Source organism: Mus caroli, unplaced genomic scaffold (assembly GCF_978045245.1).
Source record: "Mus caroli unplaced genomic scaffold, Mus_caroli_1 scaffold_13, whole genome shotgun sequence".
NCBI lineage: Eukaryota > Metazoa > Chordata > Mammalia > Rodentia > Muridae > Mus > Mus caroli.
Window position 1 is genome coordinate 53,596,744 of NW_028227268.1, and position 10,453 is coordinate 53,607,196.

Here is a 10,453-nt window from a genome sequence, read left to right on the forward strand (position 1 = left end):
TTTTGATAGATGAGACTGGACTTTGGAAAGGCACCTAGACACAGAAAGTTCTTGTGGTCACAGACTGGTGCTTCTGAGTCTATGGGAGTGAGCAGGGGAGCGAGGGGAGGCTTAGAGGAGGAGCCAGAACACTGCAAGGAAGAGGTGGTAGGAAGAATGTGCAGCGTCCAGAAACTGCATGCTGGGTCCAAAAGCTTCAGGCAGGATTTGGCCAGTGCAGGAGACAGGGATTGGGATGTGGCCCTGGGACGAGTTGGGAAGGAGGCTGTCAGCCTTCCCTCTGCTGCCCCTCAGATTGAGGAGATCGAGCGAGAGATCATCAAGCAGGAGGAGAACGTGGATCCTGACTACTGGGAGAAGCTACTGAGACATCACTATGAGCAGCAGCAAGAAGACCTGGCCCGCAACCTAGGCAAGGGCAAGCGGGTTCGAAAGCAGGTTAACTACAACGATGCTGCCCAGGAGGATCAAGGTGAGGGCTGCTTCTGGCAAGAGACATGAAGGGAAGGGGCGATGGATAGAGCTTCCGAGTCTGGGGCTGTCCAAAGGGAAAGGCTGGGTGATTGGGATGGATCAGGAGGACTCTTCTAAGGTCAGATGGATTCATGGGGATTTAACCATCTAGGGACTAACTACAGAGGGCTCCATGAGCACTCAGGGCTCACTGTTTAGAGTAGCTATGGCAGGAGTCACGGTGGTAAAGTATGTGTACCCAAAGGCTAAAGATGGCTCAGGATATATGACCCAGAGTCTCCAGTAGGACCAAGGACAGGGAGGAGGTGGAGAAATGTCCAAGAGGAAGACTCCAAGTGGAGAGGGCCCCAGTATGGTTACTGATTACCATCGAGTCCTCTCTGCCCCTTACAGACAACCAGTCAGAATACTCAGTGGGGTCCGAGGAAGAGGATGAAGACTTTGATGAGCGTCCGGAAGGTGGCGACTTTCTTGACTTTCTGTCTCCACTCTCTCACTTCACTTTCTAGCTTTCTTTAAGCACACTATTTTTTTAAAAACGATTTTTTTTATTTTTACTGTGTATTTTTTTACCTGTATGTATATCTGTATACTACCTGTGTGCCTGATACCTGCGGAGGCTAAAAGAGGGTGTAAGATCCACCAAAACTGGAGCTACAGATGGTTGTGAGCCACTGTATGGGCGCTGGAAATTGGACCCTGGGCTCTTAACTGCTGAGACATCTCTCTAGCCCCTGCACCCCCTATTTTTATGCAATAAAACTACTTTGGTTTTGGGTGGGAACATGGTAGCACACACTTTTAATATCATCACGGAAAGCAGGAGGACTGTGAGTTTGAGGTGTTCTCACTACACAGCCAGCCCGTGCCCCTTTGGGTAGGAAAACTGAAGCTCACACACAGGGAGGAGGTGAGGGTCATGATGTCTCCGTTGTTGAATTTGGAGCGGATAGCCCAGCTACCAGGAAGGTCAGACAGGATCGCTCAAGTCCAGGGGTTGGCGTCTTGGCCAACACAACCTCGCCTGATGGTATAAACACACACCCACACCCACACCCACACACACACACACACACACACACACACACACACAGAGACAGTGAGAGAGACAGAGAGAGAGACAGAGAGAGAGAAACCAAACAGGAAGATTAAGTCATCTCACTTTCTCATGAGTAACATGGTCTGTCAAGTATTTGTTATTAGTTTTTAAATATGGCTTCTCTTAGCCTTAGTAGGTAATAGTACTGAGAACATGCTTGAAAGAAAATTAGAGGTGAACGTGACACAGGCTAGCTAGCCCTGTGTAGTGTGTACTATGGGGATGGATATAAGGAAGATGAAAGGCTTAGAGGAGGGGGCGTCTCCACTAATCAGTGTCACCCTTACCCTTAGGCCGTCGACAGTCAAAGAGGCAGCTTCGAAATGAGAAGGACAAGCCACTGCCTCCATTGCTGGCTCGGGTTGGGGGCAACATTGAAGTGAGACTTTGGCCTGGGCACTTTGCATGATCTCTAGGGAGAAGGTGGTAGTGGTGGTGGTGGGGTGCATTGGGAACCGAGGCTGGGCCACCAGCAGTAGAGAGTACTTCAGGCTCCTAGTCATTCGTGGCCCCGCCTCTCTCCCCTACCCCACTTCAGGTACTGGGATTCAATACCCGACAAAGGAAGGCCTTCCTTAACGCTGTGATGCGCTGGGGGATGCCGCCCCAGGACGCGTTCACCACACAGTGGCTAGTGAGAGACCTGAGGGGCAAAACAGAGAAGGAGTTTAAGTGAGTGTGGGGGACTTGGGGGTGAATTGAATTGGGGCTCAGAGCTTTGGACCGTCCTTTCTTCCTATTGGCTACCATGTGATGTGACCTTACTCAGCTGATCACCACCTCCCTACCTTATGTCATTACCAGGCTCTATTTCCTGGGAGGTGGGCCTAGCCTACCCCACTTCCCCTCAGCAGAGCCTAGAGTAAAGGGGCCAGGCCTCCTCCCTATGGGAGAGAGAGGTGTTTGAAGAAGGGGCCTCCCCCCGGCCGGCCTGGCTTCACATTTACCTGGCCATGATAACCTGGCAGGAGGAGCTGGTGAACAGGATGAAATGCTGACTGATGGGGCCTAGGAGCAAAGTGCTGAGTCCCAGGAGGTGCAGTGGGGGCTGATGGGGCCAGTGAGCAAGTCAGGATGGGAGGGAGAGGCCCAGGGCTGGACTCTTGGAAGCACCTGGGAGTTGAAGCTCGGGGGTCAGTGAGCTCTGCATCTTGTGTATCTGGACCCCTCCTCTTACCCCCGTGCTTTTCAGGGCCTATGTGTCTTTGTTCATGCGCCATCTGTGTGAGCCTGGGGCAGATGGCTCCGAAACGTTCGCGGATGGGGTCCCTCGGGAGGGGCTGAGTCGCCAGCAGGTGTTGACCCGCATTGGAGTCATGTCTCTCGTCAAGAAGAAGGTATTAGTCCTTCCTCATTGGAGCATCAGGCCAACTGTTCAGTCACTGTCTTTCCTCTCTGAGCCCTGGCCAGGCTGGTGTGAGAGAGGAAACCAGAGCTTCCTACATGGCCAGTGCCAGGAACTGATCCTGGTCCCTGAAAACTTCCTTGCCCAGGTCCAAGAGTTTGAGCATATCAATGGACGCTGGTCAATGCCAGAGCTGATGCCTGACCCCAGTGCTGAGTCCAAGCGTTCTTCCAGAGCCTCCTCTCCAACCAAAACATCTCTCACCACTCCTGAGGCTTCTACAACCAACAGTCCTTGTACCTCTAAGCCTGGTAATTGGGAGTCTGGATTGGGGTGGGAGAGGTAAGCAGTGGTGGCCAGATGTCAGGGTGGAAAAATCTCTGCTTTCCCCTCTTTTTTTTTTATATATATTTTTGTTAGTTTGGTTTTTTTTTTTTTTTTTTTTTTTTCGAGACAGGGTTTCTCTGTATAGCTCTGGCTGTCCTGGAACTCACTTTGTAGACCAGGCTGGCCTCGAACTCAGAAATCCGCCTGCCTCTGCCTCCCGAGTGCTGGGATTAAAGGCGTGCGCCACCACGCCCGGCTTTATATATATATTTTTATTAGGTATTTTCCTCATTTACATTTCCAATGCTATCCAAAAAGTCCCCAATACACTACCCCACCCACTCCCCTACCCACCCACTCCCACTTTTTGGCCCTGGCGTTCCCCTGTACTGGGGCATATAAAGTTTGCAAGTCCAATGGGCCTCTCTTTCCAGTGATGGCCGACTAGGCCATCTTTTGATACATGTGCAGCTAGAGTCAAGAGCTCTGGGGTACTGGTTAGTTCATAATGTTGTTCCACCTATAGGGTTGCTGATCCCTTTAGGTCCTTGGGTACTTTCTCTAGCTCCTCCATTGGGGGCCCTGTGATCCATCCAATAGCTGACTGTGAGCATCCACTCCTGTGTTTGCTAGGCCCCTTGCTTTCCCCTCTTATTAGGCTGTTTGTGTGATTATAGTGAGATGCATGAAGTTGGACAGCTTTATAGAGGAAGTGGGTTTATTTGGGTTCATGGTTTTGGAGGTTCCAGGTCAGCAGCTGCATCTGGGGGTGACTTTCTTGCTTGCAGAGTCCTGGGTCATGCAGGATTGTCACGTGGTGAAATGCAGAGAGCATGCATGTAGATCCTCCCCTCTCTCTTCTTAAGAGCCACCAGGATTCATCTATGGGTCCTTGTCCCATGACCTTACCTAGCCCTGATTGTCTCCTGTGAGCCACGCCTGTGAGCACTGTGGTTGGAGTCTGTTCCTGCCACTTGATTACTTTACCTTGGGCGTTAAGTCTCAACCTGTGACCCTCTAGAGGACACTTAGGTCACAGCCAGACCATAGCCCTGCGCCTTCACTCACAGCTACTCCGGCTCCAAGTGAGAAGGGAGATGGTGTGAGGACACCGCTGGACAAGGATGACACTGAGAACCAGGAAGAGAAGAACAGCAAAGTGGGGGAAAAGATGGAGACAGAGGTGTGTACACACCGGGTTCTCTCTGAGGAGATGGAGTGGAAAGTCTGGAGGGATTTTGGCATCAGGGTGCCTAGGAACTCTCTAGCTCACCTTGACTCTTCTGTCCTCCACCAGGTTGATTCTCCCAGCCCAGCCCCGTCACTGGGAGAACGGCTAGAACACAGGAAAATTCTCTTAGAGGATGAAGCACCAGGGGTACCTGGAGAGACAGAACTTGAACCTGGATACCGAGGAGACAGGGAGAAGTCTGGTGGGTGTATTATCCCACTGATGATGGGGATTTGAATTTTGGGGTTCCCTCTTCTGCACTTGGGGTGAGAGTAACAGCCTCTCTTCATATCTTCTGACTCTTCCCACAGCCTCAGAGCCAACACCAGGAGAAAGGGGGGAGGAGAAGCCATTGGATGTACAGGAACACAGGGAGAGGACGGAGGGGGAAACAGGGGATTTGGGCAAGAGAGGTAATGGGTGGAAGGACTGGATGCCTGAGTCCCTGAGGGTATCTGGGGCGGTGGAATCTGGGGAACAGATGCCTGGGTCTCGGGTGGGTAGCTGTTGGAAGAGTCAGTAGAATTGATGCATTAAGTAGTCTTGGGGCTTAGAAGGAAGTGGTCCTGAGGTGTGAGCTTTGCACTGTTTGGCCTAGCAGAAGATGTAAAAGCTGATCGGGAGCTTCGACTTGGGCCTCCTCGAGATGAGCCACGGCCCAATGGGCGCCGTGAGGAGAAGGTGGAGAAGCCGAGATTCATGTTCAACATTGCCGATGGTGGTTTCACAGGTGTGAGAAGTTGTCTGTTAACCTGCTCCTCGCTGTGGCACTGTGTCCAAGGCTGCCTGCAACGTTTAAATCCAAGTACTTTCAGTGAAATGGTGCATGCTGACAGTGAGCCTTGCAGATCTTAAGTTTCTACCAGGCTCCCATTGGTCCGTAACTTTTTTGTCTTCATCCTAAACCAGAATCCAGGATTCAGTGCGTGATTAGCTTTGCTTCTCACTTCCTAGCATCGTGCTTGCCGCCTTCTTGTAATTTAATTTTTTCAGCTTTGTTTTACATGTTACGTGTTCGCCTGCATGTATGTGTATGCACCACATATGTATAGTACCCTCAGAGGTCAGAAGATGGTACTGTATCCCCATAAGTGGAGTTACAGACAGTTGTGAGCTACCATGTTGGGGCTGTGAACCGAAGTCTGGTCCTTTGCACGAGTAACAAATATTTTTGCACACGGAGCCACCCCTGCAGCCCCTCCTACGGTTTCTGAGGAGCCTTTAGTCCTCGTCCTTACTCAGCTGTACGTGTGCACATCCGGAGTGGATGCAGGTCACACACCTGACGCATCTCGTCTGTTTTCTGCAGAGCTGCACACACTGTGGCAGAATGAGGAACGAGCAGCTATTTCCTCGGGGAAACTCAATGAGATCTGGCACCGGAGGCATGACTACTGGCTTCTGGCTGGCATTGTCCTGTATCCTTTGTCTGTAAGCAAGATTATGAAGGCTTTCTCAACTAGGAGAGAAGGTGTCAGGGTTTCTGTTGCTTGATAAACACCATGACCTAAAGCACCTTGGGGAGGAAAGGGTTGATTCATGGTACAATTTGTAGCACATCTTGCAGGGAAGTCAGGACAGAAACTAGAGGCAGGAGGCTGGGGGCAGGAGCTGATGCAGAGGCCGTGGAGGCTGCTGCTTACTGACTCCCATGGCTTGCTCAGCCTGGGTTCTTATAGAACCCAGGACCACCGCTCCAGGGGTGGCACTTCCTATAATGGGCTGGGCCTACCACATCAATCACTGATTAAGAAGATGCCCTATAGGTTTGCCTACAGCCCGACCTTATGAAGGCATTTTCTCAGCTGAGGTTCTACTTCCCAGATAATTCTAACTTTAGCCAGAGCAGAGGGGAACCACAGAGAAGAAGGGCCCACACTCAGGCCGGGGAAGCTTGTGCCACATTCTGGGGACTCACAGTCAAGTCCATGAGGTTAAATTCCTTGATAGTTCCCTTTTCTCCGTTGGTAGCCATGGCTATGCCCGGTGGCAAGACATCCAGAACGACGCTCAGTTTGCCATTATCAATGAACCATTTAAAACGGAAGCCAACAAGGGGAACTTCCTGGAGATGAAAAATAAATTCCTGGCCCGGAGGTTCAAGGTGGGGATGAGAAAGGAGAGGAGTGGGATGAAGAAGGGCCTGGCTTGGATGTGGGCTGGAAGGAATGTTAGCATCGTGAGAGTTGAGATAGCACTTGTGGCTTAGACCCAAGTGCACCTTCTGATGGAACTGGGCTCTGGATCTGTACTGTGGAGCTGGAGTTTCCTGGGCCAACAGTGGACAGAGTAGCTCTCAAGTACTGGGTCCGGTCCTTCTACTCACTTGTCTTTGCCCCTGCCCTGCACCCTTAGCTCCTGGAGCAGGCGCTGGTGATCGAGGAGCAGCTGCGGCGGGCGGCCTACCTGAACCTGTCACAGGAGCCGGCGCACCCCGCCATGGCCCTCCACGCCCGCTTTGCCGAGGCCGAGTGCCTAGCCGAGAGCCACCAGCACCTCTCCAAGGAGTCGCTGGCAGGGAACAAGCCAGCCAACGCTGTCCTGCACAAGGGTAAGGGCCGCGGTGGCCCCGCGCGGGGGAGGGCCCACAACGCTGCGTAAGTCTTCACCCCGCACCCTTCAAAACCTTCCCACACCCTTCGCCCCCTTACCCCTCTACCCTCTGAACCACTGACCTCTGACCTCTAACCCCACCTCTGACCCAGCTGGCACCCTTTTGGGTTTTAGCCTTTACCCCTTGTCTAAACCCATTCCTGATACGGTTCACACCAGGGACCAGTAGAGTACCAGTCACCTCATAAAATGGGACATGATCCCTGCGAGTGGGACCACATTGTGGCACCTGCTATGATCCTGATAGCCTTGGTTTGTGTGTATACACCGCAGATGTCCTTAGCTCTGACCCACAGGTCACTTTCTTTGTATCTCTTTCACCTTATGAAGTGAAAACAACTGCCCATCTCCCCCTGGGCGGACCCCATAAAGCTTGCCTTTGACCCTCAACCTTTTCTCCTACACCCTCCTACCTTGATAACTCTGTTAGGTCCCAGAGCCATCTTAACCACCTACAGAGCCTGGTGTAGTGCCTGACTCCTGTCCCGCCTTAGGACCTACTTCTATATAATGCTGACTCTAACTCCCTCCCCAACATGTATTAAAACTGAGTCCTTACATCATACTGTCCGCACGCCTCCTATTTCCTCCCCATCACCCCCAACCCCTAAACCTCCCTTTTCCAGTGTGGGATGTTCTGACAACCCCGACCCCATGTCTTCCAATGTCTTCCCCCTACCTCTTTTCCATACTCTTTCTTTTTCTCTGTTTCCATCTGTTCTGTGTGGCCTGCTGCTCTCCTCCTCCAAATCACTCTTCTCCTGTCTACTCTGCCATTTTGTCCTTGGCCTGTGGTCCTCTGATGTCTGTGTCCTCTCTTCCTGACTGTACTTGTCCATCTGACTGTCCCTTTTTCTGGCTCCATCTTTCTCTCCACCTTTCTCTCGCCCTTCTCTCTCTGTGGCCCGGGCCCCAGTTCTGAACCAGCTGGAGGAATTGCTGAGCGACATGAAGGCAGATGTGACCCGCCTGCCAGCCACGCTGTCCCGAATACCCCCCATCGCAGCCCGCCTTCAGATGTCCGAGCGCAGCATCCTCAGCCGGCTGGCCAGCAAGGGCACGGAGCCTCACCCCACACCGGTAACCCTCTTTTCCCTAACTCATTTTCCTGCCGGTGCCCGTTGTACATATACACAAACCTTCCATCAGAATCCTGCACGTGGAGAGAAACAGCCTGCTCCCCACGGTCTGCATCTCAAGTCTCCCTGCCTAGTAACTCTGGAGCTTCATTTTTTTCCCCTCTAAACTGTGGACTCCCTAATAACCCCAGTTTGCTCTCCTATTCCAGGCCTTTCCCCCGGGTCCATACGCCACACCTCCGGGGTACGGGGCAGCCTTCAGCGCCGCACCCGTAGGGGCCCTGGCCGCCGCAGGCGCCAATTACAGCCAGATGCCTGCAGGGTCCTTCATCACAGGTTAGACGGTGCTTCTGGTGCCTTCTTCTCCCTGACTTTATCCAAACTCCATCCCTGCTTGACTCCCTTGTCTTGCTTCAGACCTGATCCTCTTCCTTGTAAGTGTCCAGTGTTTTAGGGAGAGTTATTCTGGGTTGTTCTGTCCATCATCCCCTTGTACCCCTTCTGTCCCCATGTCAACAACCTCAACCAGGAGGCTGAGGCAGAGCAGGGTTCCTGAGAGTCCTCAGGCTAGCCTGAGCTTCTGTGAGATGCTAGCTCCAAAAGAAACCAGCTGGGTGTGGTGGTACACAGTAAATCCCAGCAACTGGGAGGCACAAACAGGTGGTTCTCTGTGAGTTCTAGTTCAAGAACAGCCAGGACCATGTAGGGAAACCCTGTCTCAAAAAAACAAGAAAGCAAAAGCCTTACCCAGCATATGGTTTCATATCGCCCACTTGAGCTTCCTCTGCCTGGTTTCCTCAAGGGGAAGTGAATGTGAATTCAGAAAAGCCAGAGAGTTAGACCTGTCACATCTTGGTTCAAGAGGAATCTAATTCTTCTACATTTATAAGAAAAATCAGAAGTGGCAGGAAATGACTTAGCAGTAAGGATAGGTTGTTCTCGGGGAGTGATATTTGGAATGTGGGGGCTGACTTTTTCTTACCTGTCTCCCCAAACAGCCACCACCAACGGCCCTCCAGTGCTGGTGAAGAAAGAGAAGGAGATGGTGGGGGCGTTGGTGTCAGACGGGCTGGGGCTGGATCGGAAGGAGCCCCGAGCAGGGGAGGTGATTTGTATAGACGACTGACTGGATCCCAGGCCTGCCCTTCACCTAGGCCCCGACCCCGGAGCCGACCCACATCTCAGGCCTTGGGGCCTGCTGCCAACCCTCCACCTTCCCCACCCCTTGGGCCACCACTGGGCTAGGAGCCCTTTTGCCCCTCTATAATGCCTCCCTTCAAGAGGACCCCTATCTCTCTCCACCTCCACACACCTTTCCCACCAAACCTTGAAGACTGTGCTGGTGTGAAGAGGTCTAGGTGGGAGATGGTTAGCAGGGTCTTCCAAGTACCTGGATGCCCCACCACCAAACATACACAGCTTCCCAATAAATGATTGTCCGGGAGGGAGGAGGTGGAGCCTCCCAGGCCTTTCTTGCAGTATCACCTCCACCTCCTGCCAAAGTGGGGGATTAGCCTTGCCTGGCCTTTAGGAACTTCTATGAGATCATCAAAGAGGAGGGGAACCTTGTTACAAAGATGAAAATAGCAGCGGGAGGAGGAAGGGAAGGGGGGGCACTGCATGGCACTCCCCCCTCCCCAAATGGAGGGTACAACAGCTACAAGTGAGAGAGAGAGAGAGCTGATTGCTGTTCACTGGCTCGGTTCCCTCCTGTGTGCCAGCATCGAGCAGTAGGAACTTCTCCTCCCCAGGGACAAGGGCACCCCACAGAGTAATGGTCGGGTGATTCTCCCAAGCCAAAGAGGAGCTCCCCAGCCTGTTCTAGGTGACCTAGAAAGGGCGGGGAGAACACAGAGGGCCAGGCATGGGGCACACCCCCATGCTGGGGCTCAGGTTTCTGGGGGACGAAATCCTCCCTCTTCAAGGCCTGGATACAGACTAAATTTGAGTAGGTCAGGCCAGGGGCCTAGTCAGGAGCCTGTCTTGCCTGTGGGACCGAGCAACACAGTGGATATCAGGCTAGGGAGATTCGGGCACATTCCCCCTCCAAGGAGGGGCCAGGGAGTGGCAGTTTGCATGGGGAGCCCCCATATCCTCCTTGCCGCCTTTCCCAGTCTTTCTCTCCCACTCCTGGGCTGTCCCAATCCCTTCTTCTGTATCAGGTTATCGGTTGTACATATAAATTATACTTTCCTTTCTGCGTGCTGTTTGCCTGGGGAGGGGAATTTTTGTGTGGAGGTAAAGTAAGGATGACTGCTTTGTACTGTTTCATCTTAATAGGTTCC

The 10,453-nt window shown here is 52.6% G+C and overlaps 1 protein-coding gene and 1 non-coding gene across 12 annotated transcripts in view; both read left to right on the top strand.

Annotated features, from left to right (window-relative positions):
* Positions 1-10,366, top strand: part of Chd3 (chromodomain helicase DNA binding protein 3) — a 26,851-nt gene extending 16,485 nt beyond the window's left edge. For 5 of the 11 annotated variants that reach the window (XM_085829886.1, XM_085829889.1, XM_085829888.1 and 2 more), the window contains exons 25-40: positions 295-472; positions 868-933; positions 1,867-1,952; positions 2,112-2,245; positions 2,766-2,910; positions 3,067-3,229; positions 4,316-4,428; positions 4,543-4,678; positions 4,788-4,889; positions 5,075-5,206; positions 5,786-5,894; positions 6,448-6,580; positions 6,832-7,073; positions 8,006-8,169; positions 8,378-8,504; positions 9,167-10,366. In XM_085829886.1, coding sequence (XP_085686012.1) covers positions 295-472; positions 868-933; positions 1,867-1,952; positions 2,112-2,245; positions 2,766-2,910; positions 3,067-3,229; positions 4,316-4,428; positions 4,543-4,678; positions 4,788-4,889; positions 5,075-5,206; positions 5,786-5,894; positions 6,448-6,580; positions 6,832-7,073; positions 8,006-8,169; positions 8,378-8,504; positions 9,167-9,413 — 2,277 coding nt within the window. In that variant the 3' untranslated portion in view covers positions 9,414-10,366. The remainder of the gene's footprint in view (positions 1-294; positions 473-867; positions 934-1,866; positions 1,953-2,111; positions 2,246-2,765; positions 2,911-3,066; positions 3,230-4,315; positions 4,429-4,542; positions 4,679-4,787; positions 4,890-5,074; positions 5,207-5,785; positions 5,895-6,447; positions 6,581-6,831; positions 7,074-8,005; positions 8,170-8,377; positions 8,505-9,166) is intronic. The other 6 variants (XM_085829891.1, XM_085829893.1, XM_085829887.1 and 3 more) reach the window with 5 other exon arrangements.
* Positions 2,376-2,518, top strand: LOC115032715 (small Cajal body-specific RNA 21). Its single transcript, XR_003838333.1, has one exon.
* Positions 10,367-10,453: the final 87 nt, after the last annotated feature.